The sequence below is a fragment of the Podarcis muralis genome, chromosome 13 (assembly GCF_964188315.1).
Source record: "Podarcis muralis chromosome 13, rPodMur119.hap1.1, whole genome shotgun sequence".
NCBI lineage: Eukaryota > Metazoa > Chordata > Lepidosauria > Squamata > Lacertidae > Podarcis > Podarcis muralis.
In genome coordinates, this window is record NC_135667.1 from 55,170,944 (window position 1) to 55,187,673 (window position 16,730).

General features: G+C 45.4%; 1 protein-coding gene across 3 annotated transcripts in view; it reads right to left on the reverse strand.

The window, feature by feature from the left end:
• RECK (reversion inducing cysteine rich protein with kazal motifs) overlaps nucleotides 1–14,535 on the reverse strand; it is a 45,221-nt gene extending 30,686 nt beyond the window's left edge. Inside the window, exons 1-6 of one of the 3 annotated variants that reach the window (XM_077917637.1) lie at nucleotides 14,439–14,535; nucleotides 8,530–8,588; nucleotides 7,095–7,169; nucleotides 4,087–4,123; nucleotides 2,997–3,082; nucleotides 2,409–2,456 (exon numbers count right to left, since the gene is read on the reverse strand). In XM_077917637.1, the coding sequence (XP_077773763.1) occupies nucleotides 2,409–2,456; nucleotides 2,997–3,082; nucleotides 4,087–4,123; nucleotides 7,095–7,169; nucleotides 8,530–8,588; nucleotides 14,439–14,535 (402 nt within the window). Of the gene's footprint in view, nucleotides 1–337; nucleotides 412–2,408; nucleotides 2,457–2,996; nucleotides 3,083–4,086; nucleotides 4,124–7,094; nucleotides 7,170–8,529; nucleotides 8,589–14,438 lie in introns of those variants that run through there. The other 2 variants (XM_077917638.1, XM_077917639.1) reach the window with 2 other exon arrangements.
• Between the last annotated feature and the right edge of the window lie 2,195 nt (nucleotides 14,536–16,730).

The following is a 16,730-nucleotide window of genomic DNA, read 5'->3' on the forward strand; positions in this document are numbered from 1 at the left end:
TCACCTCATCCTCAAACCCCAATCTCCAAATGAGTGTTATGTTTCCCATGACTTTTATCATAGACAGTATCAAAGCAGCGAAGTATGGTTCACCCATATATGTGGAAGAAAAGTATGGAAGTACAAGAATGTATTTCTCTTATAAATGTTTGAAAAACACTAGACAGTAGTTTTATGTACTCACTTGTAATCATTCTTGAAATAAGTCCACTTATTTATATATAAAAAAATTACAAAATGATTCCAAGAAGAAAGAGAAAAGAAGAATTAGAAAGAGAAACTACTCTGTCATGATCAGTGATCACTTTTTCATTCCCATTTTTTAAAACTCTCTTACCTGTCCTTTCCGTTCTCCAACAAACATTGGTCAACCTCCTACAGCAATGCAGAAATCCAGAAAAGAGAAGGAAACTAGCATAACAGAGGAAAGGTTACAGATACGGGCAGTGAAGTATAATACAGAAGAGATAAAGCTATTTAATGTAGGGGGTAATAGTTTAGAAGAACACAAGCTATGAAAATCTCAGCAGCTAAAGAGATTAGGAAAAGAAAAAAAAAGCTTTCTAAGGCATATTTGCAATAAGATAAAAAGCTAAATAGTATTTAATCTAAATCCCTTGCTGGGGAATGAGCAGGCCACTGCATTTATTTCTTAATCTAAAGAATAAAAACATAAAGAAGAATCAATATGGAGATTTTTAATTTACCAAGTAGTCTAATCGATTATGGGACTTGGTTTCCTTTACTTTTGAACCTAAGGACAACAGCCACTGTGGCTTTGGGTTGGAGATATCTACTTTCAATTGCAAGGTCTTCCTTTCTTTTTTCCAATGTCTTATTGATTGCCTACTCTGATCTGAGTGAATCTAAAAACACAATCCTAAAGTGAATGCTCTTCTTTCAGGCAGAAGGAGGTAAGATAAAACAGCATGTGAAGAAATTTATATTCTGAAGAGAAGGTGTGCTGGAGAAAGTTTCCTGAAAATACCATTGCTTTTTAAACATTATTGAATGCAATCACATACTTGGAGATAACAGATTTAAAAGATTATTCAAAACATTTTCAGTTGCACACAAACAGAAAATTAATTATTGTTGATTACCTACAAATATTGTATGCTAAGAAGGCTACTATTTTTATATAAAACTTCTTCTTTTCATTGATTGCTTTTACCAATTAAGTATGTTTCCACTTAAGAGAGTAAAATTACTCCAGCTAAGTTAGCTTGTATTCAAATAAAAAACGGGGCGTTTCAGAACACAGACATATAGACAGGATCAGTAGTTCACAAACATGTTTTCTGCACATTGCTTATAGTGTAAGATTTGAACTAACCAAATCCCAAGCATTTGACTAATTGGCCTACAGCTGATGTAATTCTGGATCCCAGCAAACTCTAATTTGCAGACATGAAGCCAGCTCTCCAAATGCAGTACCCCCTCCCTATCCCCCAGGCACTCTTGGAAGAAGAGTACTGGATTGGGCAGACCTTTGCTGTGATCTATCAGGACTTTTGTTGTAAGCCTCTCTCTCCAGAGCAATTCTTGCCTTCGTTTCTGTGGGGGTGCACCAACAGAAACCATGGCTTTCACAAAAAGTCCCATTTTAACCATGGACTGTACCAAACTTGTGCATACAAACTCTGATCTACAAAGTTAACTGTTTGCTTTAACCATGGTTTGTGGGTCTACATGCAATCTTCCAGAAAATTTGGCAAATTAGAATAATTTGAATTGCATCAGAATTTTTCTGATATCTCTCTTTTGCATCCCGTCTGTGGGAGCTGTATATTAGCGTGTTTACTTCACTTGAATTTAGTAAGAGCCATTTGACAGTGGAACAGTCTCCTTCAGGAGGTTGTGGGTGCTCCTTCCTGGGAGGCTTTTAAGCAGAGGTGGGCTGACCATCTGTCATGGATGCTTTAATCTGAAATTTCTACATGGCAAGGGGTTGAACTAGATGACTCTTGGGTCCCTTCCAACTCTATGTGAAATTAAACATCTTGAAACTGCCAATCTTGTCCAATTTTGTATTTGCAATTGACATCTATTCATTGTTACTAATGACCTTATGAAAAATATCAATGGAAAAATAAAGCCCTGGAAAGAATGATATTTTTTTTTTTTTTGCCCCACATCAATGATGCTGAATTAGGAATGGGAAATTCCAGGGAAGGGAGGATCAAGAGGGAGTGACTGTTTACTTTGCTGGCTTTCAGTTTGCAAAGCCCAGTTTGCCATGAACCAGTATCTTAGCTACAGTGGAGGAAAGAGGTCAACTTGGTCTGTTTCACCTCTAGAAAAGTTTATGAGTTGGAAACTGTTATAAGCCTTCAAAGTGTGCCAACATCAGAAAAGCTTAAGCATGTTGACAGGGAGTAGTAACCCACTGTCTGTAATGCACTTACCTCATATTCTTTCCTGCAAACTTTCATAATATCGTTTTTTGAAGATGCCTGAAAGACATTAGTTTCATTACCACCACATAGCTCATATTATTCAAGAGCAAAATTATACAATAATAAATTATATAGAAGATATTTATATTGTGATAATTTTGAGATGCCACACCAATATATCTAATTTCTTCTATAGAAGCAGTTTGAATCACTTAGATGTTCTCAATTCTGGCATATGAACATAATACAAGTATTATAGGAGAAAGAAAGGGGGAAAGATATATTTTAGTTATCTGAGACTTCATATTTCATCATCAATTAAAATAACACAATCTCATTATAACATAATAATATAAAATTGAGATAGCTTCAGCAAATAAAAACAAAGTTCACCACAGAAAACATTATCCGCTCAGAAAGACAGAGGCTTGTTGAAAAGTCTTCAGCTAACAGCAGAAGATAGCAATAAACATCCTGCAGAAATATACTGCACATTCTGGCCACTGTGAAGGACCTTTCTCTTCCAGCCAATCATACTTTCAACCATAAAAACGTATGTCTTACTTTATTCATGCTGCATCAAAAATTAATTCTTACCTGTTTACATGCTTGGCGACATTCTACAACAATGGCTAACTCACAGCAACCTAAGCCAACCCAGCCATCAGATTTCTTCAAAACACCTTTAAAGAAAAATAAAACTACTGAACACATTACAGTATCACTGCCGGGTGTATTGGAGGGCTGTATCCTATGCTTAGCAGACAACACAGAGGGAAGTGCTGTTCAACTGCAGAAGTTTGTTCACATTTCCTGCTAGGAGGGCTGTGTGCTAAGGTGCTGAATGATCAGTTAAGAAACATCTTATTCAACCTGAAGCTCTGTATTTGTGCAAACAGATATGTAATTGAAAAAGTATAAACTTGACTTCATTTCTTTTTGCAACAATGCATGTACAGTATGCCATTACTTCTTGGAGGGTGTGGTAGATTGTTTTAGTCATGCATCACTGTCCAGATAAATCTTTTTTAAAACATATTTTATTTTAAATTCTTTTACAGTTACAAGAACATAATTACGTCTAAATAAGTTAGGATCATACGACTTGATCATTTCCCCCCCTGAGTCCTATACTGATCCCACCCTGCATGTGCATTTCACGCCTATTGGGTAGGGGCCTGGATCATATGCTCTTAAAAAGGTAAAGGGACCCCTGACTGTTAGGTCCAGTCGCGGATGACTCTGGGGTTGCGGTGCTCATCTCGCTTTACTGGCTGAGGGAGCTGGCATACAGCTTTCAGGTCATGTGGCTAACATGACTAAGCCACTTTCTGGCGAACCAGAGCAGTGCACGGAAATGCCATTTACCTTCCTGCCAGAGCAGTACCTATTTATCTACTTGCACTTTGTGCTTTTGAACTGCTAGGTTGGCAGGAGCTGGGACTGAGCAACGGGAGCTCACCCCGTCATGGGGATTCGAACCACCGACCTTCTGAATGGCAAGCCCTAGGCTCTGTGGTTTAACCCACAGCGCCACCCATGTCGCTGATATACATATACTCTTAATACATTATAATAAATTAACAGAGCATATCTACCCAGAAGTAAGCCCTGAATGAGTTCAATGGTATTTACTCCCAGGTAGGTGTGTATAGGATTGCAGGCTAAATATAGTATTGCCTCTTACCTGGCAAAGAGGAATTTATACAGTCCCAAACTTCTCCCTGAAAAAAGAATAATTGTATTTTATAAGAATGAGTATAATTACTACGTTGACCATGTGGGATGGCAGGCATTTAATAAATAAATAAGATCAAAATAAATATTTGTATGTAGCAGATTAGCACTTTTAAATGCAACAAGATGATCTAGCACAAATAACGAATTATCAGGTGACCTCATCTAGAGTATTCAGTTTTGGATATCATAGTGCTTGGGACCAGGACTTTGGCAGAATTGTTTCATTTGTTACTATTTCCTGAGCAGTACCTGCAAAAGGGCAAGTGGCTGAGCGCCTGACTGAGGCAGCGGGACACAGCAGCAGTGCAACAGATTTAGTTTCTGTCTTTGATCTATAGAAAGTGGAGGGGTTTAACCATCCTAAGGACAAGATGAGGAAGAGCAGAACCAAACCACACTTTCTGTTACCAAATCTATTAAAGCCCCTGATCACACATTGCCCTTTAATGTGTGTAACGTATCATCCTGAAGGCATGTGTTTTGAGGAATTCCAGATCAAGGTGGGCATGCTAAACCAGTGTTTCCCAACCTTTTTTGGGCAAAGGCACACTTGATTGATGAAAAAAATCTCGAGGCACACCACCATTACAGCCCCGTGACGTCAGCGTGCAGCGTCACGCCGGGAGGGACGCACGAAAGTGTAAGTTTCAATTTTTTCCCCTCCCCCTTGCCGGGGAACCTCCAAGCTTTGGGGGTGGGGGGGGAGGAGGCAGCAAAGCGAGGGACTGAGGGACTCCTCCAACTCCTCCTCCTGCTTGTCCACGGCCGGGTAGAGCCGCTTGAGGCGCCGCTTGAGCTCCTTCTCCTGCTCGTTCAGGGCCGGGTCGCCGCCGTGAGCGGAGGCGGCATGGGGGACCCCACAGGTCAGGGCGAGTCGGCTCGTCAGCTGCCACGACAGGAGCAGGGCGGGCGGCGAGGGGGTGGCTGGGTGGGGGAGATCCCCCTCGGATCTGCTCCCTCTCAGGCTCGGTCGGCGCTGTCACGAAGCGAGACGAGGCTGGAAGGCGCCACTCTCCTCCTCCCTCCGCAGCAAGCGTGGCCTGGCGCGAATCAAATCGCCGCTCCTGTCCCGAGCGCTCAGGTGGGCAGCTCCAAAGGGGCGCCCGCGTGCGCCGGCTTGGGGTGGCTGCCCAAGCGCCTTCTCTCTCTCGCCTCCTCCCACGAGTTCGGGGTCAGCCTCCCGCTCCTCCTCCACTTCCTCCTGCCAGCCGCCGGGGTCTTTGGTCGCCGCAGCCTCCCATCCAAGAAGCACCTTCGCCCAGGCAAGGACGCGCGCGGAGCTGGCGAGCGCCGAGGGGTGGGGCTTTCGCGCCCGCCTCCCGAACCAGGAGGGCCGGGTCGCCGCCGTGAGGGAAGGGCGCCGGGGCGCTGCTGCTGCTGCTGCCGCCGCCGCTCCCAGCAGGCATGGGCCCAGCTGAGGCGGCGGCGGCTGTTGTGGTGGTGGTGGCGATAGCGGGCGGAGGAGGGGGCGGCGGCGGGGCCGAGGTGGCCGGCGGCGGCAGGGGAGGCGGCGGCGGGTGGAGCAGGAGGGCGGCCGAGGCCAGTGAGGGAGTAGGGTTGCCCGGGGCTTGAGGAGCCGTCGCCGGGAGTTGCTGCTGCTGTTGTTGCTGCTGCTGCCCGGACATGCCGGCCTTCTCCTCGTCCGCTGTCTCGCGCTCCTCCCTTTTGCGCGCGCTGCCCCGCCGCCGCCCCATTGGCCGGGTCCTGTCAGCTGATCCTGTGTTATTTCCTGTGTGTGTGTGTGAGGGGAGAATGGAGAGAGAAACCTCGGCACCGCCACCGCGGAGCCGCCCCCAGCTCGACGCGGATCCTCGCCGCCGCCGCCCCGCCTCTCGCCGCCCGACTCGCCCGCCTCCCTCCCACGGCACACCAGGCAAGGTCTCGCGGCACACTAGTGTGCCGCGGAACACCGGTTGGGAAACACTGTGCTAAACAACCAGAGCCATAGTGGTACAAGTTTCCTGCCACAGAGTAATAGGGCAGACTTAGAAAGCAAAAGGCCTGGGTGGCTTTGTTCTGCTTGCTAAGGCATCCCTAAAATGCTCAGGTAACAGCAGAGAAAGCTCACATCCAAATTTGCCACTTTCCCCTGTAAGGATTTATTAGTGCTCTGCAAGGCAGATATGCCTGCACCAGTATTGTGTCTGTCCTCAACCTCTGAAATTCATTTTCAAATGTGCCGAGTTGGGAGATAATACCATTTGCCGAATTTTCAAATGTTGAACTAGAGCACTGGATGGTTTGTTAAATCAGCCACCATCTTTTTAAGAAGTGATGTAACAAGTTCCTCTGATTTTCCCTTGGAACCAGAGGGTGGGGACACAAGTGACTTGTGTATTCTGGGAGGACGCAGGATGTTTTTTAGTAGCTTTGGACTGCATTGTGATATGATTTCTCTCTCCCTAGAAGAGCAGAGCTGAAGAACCAACAGCTTACCATTTTCAAGGTAAGGCAATTCTGTCATTAGAGCTCACAGCAGGCTATAACAGGAGGGAAAAGTAGAAAGCACAAGTTTGCTTAAATGCATCTGCTCAGGCTGTTCTCTTAGCTGAAACCAGCAATTAGCCTTTTAGAAAGCTTCCACTGAGGCCAAGGGGAGCTTTTTAAAAACCTTAGTGCTGAGAGGGGAGACAACTGTGGAGGGACAGGGAAGAGAAAAGAGAGGAGAAAGAAAGAAAGAAAAGGGGAAGGGGGAAGGGGGAAGGGGGAAGGGGGAAGGGGAAGGGGAAGGGGAAGGAAAGGAAAGGAAAGGAAAGGAAAGGAAAGGAAAGGAAAGGAAAGAGAAAAGGAGGGAGAGAGAGGCAGTGGCTCTATCCAGCTTTTCTACTGGTCTGCCACCTTTGGGATCCAGTCCCATTTCCTACTGGCACGTGGCTCCCAGAAGGCTTCCCATGAGGAAACTGAACCCTCAGGCCGAAAATGGTCTTATGTTTTACCAAACACAATTATACAAACCATTGATTCTGGACAATATTCAGGTGCACGTTGCAATAGGTGTTTCAAATGAGAATCACTCTTTGATGTCAAAATCTGTCAAAAGCATTTTAAAAAGAAAGCATAATTAGAGAAATCACTTTTGTACCGCAAAACTTAATTATCTTTACTTAGGAAACCCATGAAGCTAAGAGGAATTTGATTTTGAGCAACAGAATGCTCCTTTTTGGAGTTGTCCTTAGTTTCTATATCGATGAAATAGTCATGCACTATGGGAATCTAATGTCTGAACCTACCAGATTGCAACCCTCTTTTTATTTCTTAAACCACTTTAAGTCTTTGTTTTTTATTTAAAAAACCCACAAACCAGAGCTCTGGGACCTGGGAGAGCTAAGCACCATCATCAAACTACTACTTCCAAGGTTCTTCGGGAAAGGCATGGCAGTTAAACTAGTACCAAAATAATGTTTATCTTATGATATTTGCACTACTTATTATTGGTTTGTATATAAAAACACTCTTAGGGTGGCATCGAACTAAAGAGGCATCGAACTAAACAGATCTGATATCACAATAATTTTTACTTTTGCAAATTCAGTTCCCCTCTCCCAGCCCTCCCTCCCCAAATTTGCTCTGGTGGGTTGGGGGAACTCCAGAACACACAAACACACAGGGAGAGGAGAGGGAGTTCCCTTGTGCAGTCAAAAATCCTTGCACTAGTGGATCTATTTATTTGGTTGAATACTGTCCTTACAGATTTATCTCCTTAGGGCTTCCAAGTTTCAGCTTATCAAAGCTAAACATATTACGATGAGATGTGGCTGACTTTCAAAGATCAGGCAGGGTGTGCATGATCTAAATTGAAAATAGAATTTTCTCAATCATAAACCACTTGGCCCTATAAATTAGGCTCATAGGTAAGATGGCAACAAATGTGACTCCATATATATTGATATGTTAGGAAGCCTATCACAGCCTTACAAGTCAAAATGTATTCATGACAGCACATTCTTACAACACTAAGGGAACTGCTTCAAGTTCAGGATGAAAGTGGCATACATAATTTTAATGTACCTCTCTCACATGGCTATAGACCAGGGATGGGGAACCTTTTCAGCCCAAGGTTTCCCTCTGGGAACCTTCTGAGGGCCACATGTCAGGGTCAGAGGCAAATACGGGCAGAGCAATTAAGGTAAAATTTACCTTTCTACAGTAGGCTACTATCTGCACACGCTCACACACCCTTCTATCCTCTGCCCAGGCAAGAAAAGGGCATTGTCAATAACACATTCCAGTCAGCACTCAGGGTGAGGGGTGCAGGCTTGTGGCGTGTACTTGGGGCTAGATAGACAGGCTCAGAGAGCTGCTTTCTGCCCTGGGCCCAAGGTTCCCTACCCCGATACAGGCCCTATGGATATACAGGGTCAAATGTGGTGCAGGTTCAGAACCAACATACCTGTTCACAAACATCGCGACACATTAAGTTACCCTTTGCAAGGTAACAACACGATGCACCTATAAGAAAAAATAAATCTGTCAACATCAGTAAAATGCTGGTGATCTCACAGTACTTTGATGAAGTGTAACTATTTTTTGCCATTCAAATATGTAGTTTGCTCCTAAAACTGTACCTGAGGATTGCCAAGTAAGCTACATAACCTCCTTTTTTAAAAGATCTGGCTAGGTTGACACCTGTTCTGGGAAATCTGGTGGAAAGCATTATTGAAGATAAAATTACCAAGCATACAGAAGAACATGTTTGCCGAAGAACCAGCATGGCTTCTGCAAAGACCAGTCTGGCTACTTTTTAGTGTCAGCAAGCAGCAACATGGGGCTGCCCTTGTAAACTACTCAGCAACTTCAACGGGTACAAAATGCAGTGGCCAGAGTACCAGTTGGGGCTCCCTTTAGAACTCATATCACTCATTCTAAAACAGCTGCAATGGCCTGCAGTTTCCAGGCCCAATTCAAGATGCTCACACTAGTGCTAACATTTCTAAGAGACACAGGAAGCAGAAATCTGAGACCACCTCCTTCTCTATAGACCTCTCAGGTGTTACAAATCAAGGGGGCACTCTTGGTAACTCCTCTGCCCACTTTACCGCAGAAGGAGCCAACATTCTCTCTGGCAGTCCCGAATATGTGGAATTCCCTCCCTACACAGGTATGACCGGCATCTTCACTAGATAGCTGTGAATGTTGAAGACCCTGCCATGTGGCACATCATACATATGTTTTCAGGACCCACTCTATTCCTGTGTCTGTTGTTTTAACTGTTTTTAATACTGAGGACCTGCTGGTGTAGAGCAGGTAATAAATTTAATAATAAAGGTAAAGGGACCCCTGACCATTAGTTCCAGTTGTGGCCGACTCTGGGGCTGTGGCGCTCATCTCGCTTTATTGGCCAAGGGAGCCGGCGTACAGCTTCCGGATCATGTGGCCAGCATGACTAAGCCGCTTCTGGCGAACCAAAGCAGCGCACGGAAACGCCGTTTACCTTCCCGCCGGAGCGGTACCTATTTATCTACTTGCACTTTGACATGCTTTCGAACTGCTAGGTTGGCAGGAGCAGGGACCAAGCGTCGCGGGGATTAAAACCGCTGACCTTCTAATCGGCAAGTCCTAGGCTTTGTGGTTTAACCCACAGTGCCACCTGCATCCCAATTTAATAATAGTACTAAGTAAAAAAATTCTAAACCTTTAAAAACAGGTATTTACTTTGCTACAGGTTTTTTGTTTGTTTGTTTGTTTATCTTATAGCACAATTGAAAACGATTTATGATTGGTATTATATTAAGTTATCCTTCAGGATGATTACCAAATGTGGGAGATCACACACCAAAGCAGCTCAAGCAGGCAGCAAAGTAGCTTCCAAGGCTATAGACTCAAAAACACTTAACTGGTGGGCCTATCAATACTTGGAACCGTATGAACTTGAATCTCAACTCCCACCTAAAAGTATAGAACATTGAACCATACAGTAGTGAATCCACAAATTTCAAATGGCAGTGTCTTTGAAGACAAGGACAGGGAAAATGACAATATTTCTGGGACAGACAGACTAAACTATGTGGCAGGCTGTGTGCATTTAAGGCTGTGAGCCTGGAACGTTGCTTATAGATTATGCCGCGCGCGCACGCGCACACACAAATACTATGTTCTTGAATTGGTATGCTGCTTTCTCTGTACCAAGTGCCCTGTACAAGATGAAAGACAGAACTTCCAGCCTGTGAGACACTATTGTTTGCATTGGTGTTGAGACTTAAGAGCTTTAGAACTGTCCCAAATTTTGCACAATGTGTATTTGCCAGTGGTAATTTACCTATCACCTGCTGTCATCCTTATTGACCTTCAAATAATCTGATCTGAATCAGAGGGCTGCTTTCTGGAACAAACAGCCAAGTTAACCACCAGCATTTTCAATTCACCTGAATGTTTGGACTGACAATCAAGACCCCACAAAAGTCCTAAATGTTGCACTAAGTCAACAGTAAAGGAGAACTAGCTGGGTATTGTCAACAATCCAAAGGTAATTGAGATAGATAAGCAAACTCACAGCAACCACTTGTCCTTCAAGTAGACCATGGTCTTACCAAAGGAATCAAACTTAAATTCACATCTGAATTTACCCTCTAAAATGCTTAGTGTCAGAGAGGGTAATAAAACAATTAGGTGATCTAATGCAACAGAGGCTACTTTTCTCAGAATCACTGACTCTCTCCAAACAATGGAATTGTATAGACAAATAGTAGTGGACCTTCACCAGAGAGCGGCCAATTTATGTTGAAATTTGGCTACTGGGACTTGCTATGGACTGGTTTGACAGACTGTGAGCTAATCATATGAGCAAACTACACTGCCTACATGTCCATTATTGTATGAATAAGCTGTAAAGAAGTATAAGGTGTAAAAAAAGACATTGAGGCTTCCAGGAATTTGTGGCAGCAACCAATACCTGCCTCCCACTCATGGAACCCTGTCCTCTATTGCCAGAGCGCTTTGGGTTTCAGAGAGCCATTTTGGTCAATTTTTAATTATTTTCAAAATCTTCCTACAACCCATACCTCTTATTAGCCTCATGACTCTCTTGAAAAGCTTCCAATTACGAGAAATGAAGTTAAGCAATTGATCCATCAGTCAAAAACCTGCAAAATTTCCAGGGCCAGGTGGCATGCTTTGGAGTTAGAAGAGAACAGTAATTGGTGGGCCCGTTTGTTGGCTACTCTCCTTTCATTTATTAATAAACCCGATTAAGTGGCTAAAGCCATGTCAATGTCAATCCATAAGGGTGGGTGTGGGGGGGGGTTCTTGTCCTAAAAGTTTGCTTCATGATATCAGGTAGGGGTGAAACAAAAAATGAACAAGCATCATGCACTTTTGTCCAACAGAAAGCAGGTTTTGAGGGTGCCTTTTGTGAAACTCTTAAGCTACATTTGGACAACAGTGCAATGTACGGTATGTTACTGCAGGTAGGCTAATGGAGCATGCTCATAATTATCCTAAAGACGACCCCTTAGCCTTTCTATTGACTGCTGCTCGTCTGGAGATAGCTAGATGCTGGAATACTGATGATGGGCTGAACATTGATTCTTGGTATAACAGAGTATGGTCAATAGCATTGGCTGAGAAACTAACGTGCCATGTAAGAGGAGCAAAGGTAAACGCAATCCATATTCCTTTTATAATATATGGCAAATGTTTATTGAATACACAAGTTGTTCAGACTGTGGCAGGAATCGACCCTGCACTCATGGGAAAATGTGGCGTGATCTAGAGTAATCAAATGAAACTCTAACACATGGCATGAGTCTGTAATTTTATCAGGACAAGTTACTTGTTGTTTACTGTTGTAACAATTGTTTTCTCAAAATTTATCTTCTGTACCATAAAAATAAAGAAAGAGGGGGAAATGGAGCATGAGATTTCTGGATGCCACTGGGCACTGGATTTGGGCTGGAGACCAGATGAAATGGAGTAGAAAATTTAAACAACACATAAGCTCAAACTGCCCACTGTTGTTTTGCCTTTTTGTTTTTAGGAGAAATGCAGGTGAGGGCTGGATAATTGACTACGTAGGTTAGAAGCACTGGGGGATGAGGGATTAAGACTTCCCCCCAAGGCTATTTTGGCAAACACATTCCAGGCACCTGCCCATTCACAAGTCTTCCTAATTTTCCCCATGGATGGAAAAGCAATTAATCACCTGTTTTACCACCACCCCAGCATGACTGCTACAGTTTCAGAGGCATGCTTCTCAACTGCATTTTCCTGGGGAGGAAAGCAAAATGCCAGGAGCTCAGCACTGGACTACACTGCAGGGTTGTGACACACAAGTGTCTCTTTCAGTTCTCTTTCCTAGCAATATGGATATAAAAAAGTAGAGTTACTTGGGAAGGATTACATGAGCCTTGTATCACAGGCACAGCATGCCTCACAGCAATAGGGGTACCATAATGGTGCAATTAATATGCATTAGTAGAGTAATCCCCCCCATGTAAAAAAAAATAAATCTACAAACATACAAACACAAATATGAAATAAAATCTGAGTTCTTCCTTGGGGTGGAACACCTACCGTCCAATAAGCTACAGTCATACTTTGGATCTCAAACGCCTTGGCTCCCAAACAAACCAGCTCCTGAACAATCAAAATCCAGAAGTGTCCCGGTTTTTGAACGATTTTCAGAAGCCAAACGTCCAGCATGGCTTCTGTGGCATCCAATTGGCTACAGGACTCAATTGGAAGCCACGCTTGGTTTTTGAACAGTTTCGGGAGTCGAACGGACTCCCAAAACGCCTTCTGTTTGAGAACCAAGGTACATTGAAATTCTGGATTTCTCAACTGCTTTCTAAGGGCATTGAAGTAAAACAAAACTGATTCCAAATGAGCCAGGAGAATATGTGTGCTACATCATAAGGTAACATTTCAACCTCCAAGAACATTTCCAAGAACGCTCTGTATCTGACTCTAAGGTTCCCTAACTGGAACAAAGGAACTTCAAAGGAAGGCTGCAATATAAAACTGAACGGCAAGACACCAGAAAGTTCAACGGCTTTGCATCACACAACATGTGTTAAATGCAAAAGGATGTCTGCATGACCAACACCAGAGTGGGAGAAGCTCACCCTTTCCTCCCTGTCCTGTCAGTGGCCCAATGGGGGATTTGTTCCCTGACTGCACCCTTAAGGGGCGCAAAAAGGCCCTTTGTTCAAACTGGAGGCTCAGCTGCGCCCTGCCCTGCTTAAATGGTCACATATGTTTAGAGAAGAGGCGAGCAAGAGGAGACATGAGAGAAGTTCATAAAATTATGCATGGCAGGGACAAAGAGGACAGTTTTCTCCCCTCTCTCATGACAGGAGAACTCAGGGGCATCCTAGGAAGCTGAATGCTGGGAGAAGAGATAAAAGAAAGGTCTGGAAACGAGGCCTTATGAGGAACGGCTAAGGGAGCTGGGCATGTTTAGCCTGGAGAAGATGAGGTTAAGGGGTGATATGATAGCCATGTTCAAATATATAAAAGGATGTCACATAGAGGAGGGAGAAAGGCTGTTTTCTGCTGCTCCAGAGAAGCGGACACGGAGCAATGGATCCAAACTACAAGAAAGAAGATTCCACCTAAACATGAGGAAGAACTTCCTGACAGTAAGAGCTGTTCGACAGTGGAATTTGCTGCCAAGGAGTGTGGTGGAGTCTCCTTCTTTGGAGGTCTTTAAGCAGAGGCTTGACAACCATATGTCAGGAGTGCTCTGATGGTGTTTCCTGCTTGGCAGGGGGTTGGACTCGATGGCCCTTGTGGTCTCTTCCAACTCTAGGATTCTATGAAAGCGCTTCTTCATGCAGCGCACAAACTACGGAACTCACTCCCACAGGAGGCGGCCACGGCCAGCCGCCTGGATGCTTTTAATGCAAGATTAGACAAGATCATGAAGGAGGAGGAGGCTGTCAGGGATGGCGGGGCGGCAGCGAGGGGGCTCCCGCTTGCAGGCTTCCCAGAGGCGTCTGGCTGGCCGCTGTGGGAGCAGGATGCTGGCGCAGAGGGACCAGTGGCCTGACCCTGCAGAGGCTCTTCTCACGTTGCATTCTTCTGACACGTGTCCTATGAGACTGCGACGAACCGCTCTGCCTGCTCTTCCTTTCTCTCCACAGTGCAGCGCTGAGATTTCTAATTCTTATTTTTAAAAGGATCACGACGCACGGCCGCCTGGTCCTCCCTCCCCTCCCTCCCCCTCGAGGGCCCCCCGCCCGGAGCCCGCCCGCCCGCCCGCCCGCCTCGCTCCGTCCGCTGCCCGGCGGGGGTGGGGCGGCCCAGGCTTCGCCCGCCGCCACCGCCGCCTCCCTCCGCCCCGCCGCCAAGACCGTTACTCACCCGCCACGCCCGGCGGCGGCAGCAGCAGCAGCAGCGCGAGGGCCGCGACGAGGGTCCCGCCATCGCCCTGCCGCCCAGGGCCAGTCAGCGCCGCCATCGCCCGGTCCCCGCCGCCCCGCCGCCGCCGTCCGCCCGCCCAGCGCGGCTCCCCATTGGCTGCCGGCCGCCGCCCTGGCCCCGCTCGCTCGCTCGCTCGTCGGGGATGGCGCCGGGAGGGGGCGGGGCGGGCGAGGGAGACTGAGGGGGCGGGAGGGACCCTCGGAGGGAGGGCGGCGGCTGAGAGGATCCCGGAATGGAGTCCTAACTAAGCCGCCTTTTTCTCTCACGGGGGCTCAAGGCGGGTTACGGATAGAAATAAGAACGGCTGGAAACATGGAAAATAAAACAATCGCTAAAAAAAACAACAACAACTGAGCGTTGATAGAAATCAAACCGCGTGTAATCCTGGCACTTTAACTCATTAGTGTTATATATTTATTTATCTCTGACAGGGAATCAAGACAGATTGCAGACAAAATAAAAACGCCTAAAAACCGGAGGGGTGTGTGTGTTCGTCATTAAAAAGCAATTAAACACTGATAGAAGTAAAACTATCTATATCTATCATCTATCTATCTATCATCTATCTATATCTATCTATCATCTATCTATCTATCTATCTATCTATCTATCTATCTATCTATCTATCTATCTATCTATCTATCTATCTATCTATGGGATCTATTAAAAGCTTGCAGACAATGGCAACCAAAACAGCAGCTCCTCATTAAAAGCAGTCCGTTCCCAAAAGCCGTCTGGAACAAGGAGGTCTTTCTTCACAATGAAAAATCAGTTACGCCGCCTGGGTGCTTGGGCATAAATATGGTTTGCCTCCTGCCAAGAGAGTTCATCACTGGGTTGTTGCTGCCTCTGCCAGGCCCTGTGTTCCTTAAAGAGGCTTCTTGGGTTGATGGTAACATTCAGCTGTTTGCATATGTTCTTTTAAAATGGATGAATGTGTGCCTCTGCACAAGCTTTGTAACCCAGACGGAGAGAGCAACACTGAACATATGAAAGAGCCAGTCCAATTCCTCCAGATGATTTCCCCCCTTACTCCTATTGCAATGCTGCATTCTTACCAGTATGGTGTAAAAAAGGCAGATAAATTTATTTATAAATAAAACTGATGCCAAAATGGCGGGATGCCTCAGAGGCACTTGGAAACAGTATTTTCGACCAGAAACCATTCCAATATACAGTGGTATCTCAGGTTAAGTATTTAATTCGTTCCAGAGCTCCATTCTTAACCTGAAACTGTTCTTAACCTGAAGCACCACTTTAGCTAATGGGGCCTACCGCTGCGGCCATGCCGCTGGAGCACGATTTCTGTTCTCATCCTGAAGCAAAGTACTATTTCTGGGTCTGTAACCTGAAGTGTATGTAACCTGAAGCATATGTAACCTGAGATACCACTGTATTGTACTTTTTAAACCCCTTTCTAATCAGGACCCATGTGGAACAGAACGGGTTGGCCCAGAACATCAGCTTCTGAACAGATTTCCAATGAATGCCACCTTTCAAACTAGTAAAACCAACCAAAGTCACCAATCGTCAACACAATTGTTGCTTACAAATAGCCATTGTTATGATGGGGAGCAGAATTAAAATGGTTCCCCTAGCAGCGCCATGCATGCAGGAGTGGTGCTCCCACCTCTACTGGGACTGCTGCTACTACATGCAGACATGTTGGCAATGGTGCCAACCAAGGTCAGCATGCCTAGACCTGCTGGCACCACCTCTTTCACTGCACTGATATGTAGAGCAGTTTCAATGCTCTTTAAATGCTAGATACGCATACCAGGGATGGGGCTAGCATAAATAAAAGAATGGAGCGGGTAAATTCAGTTGTGCATTCCCATTGTTCCAGTAAGCATTGCCTTTAGGCTAAGACAGACTCTTGCCTGCAGTAGTTGTGGCCCGTTAGCAGCAATGGTGAAGCCTGCCGCTGCTCCACATTGTGTCCCTGCACCCTAGGAACAAAAATGGCCTTGGTCCAGTATACCTGAAGGAGCGTCTCCACCCCCATCGTTCAGCCCGGACACTGAGGTCCAGCACCGAGGTCCTTCTGGCTGTTCCCTTGCTGAGAGAAGCCAAGTTATAGGGAACCAGGCAGAGGACCTTCTCGGTAGTGGCACCCACCCTGTGAAACGCCCTCCCACTAGATGTCAAAGAGAAAAACTACCACCAGACTTTTAGAAGACATCTGAAAGCCGCCCTGTTTAAGAAAGCTTTTAATGTTTGATAGACTATTGT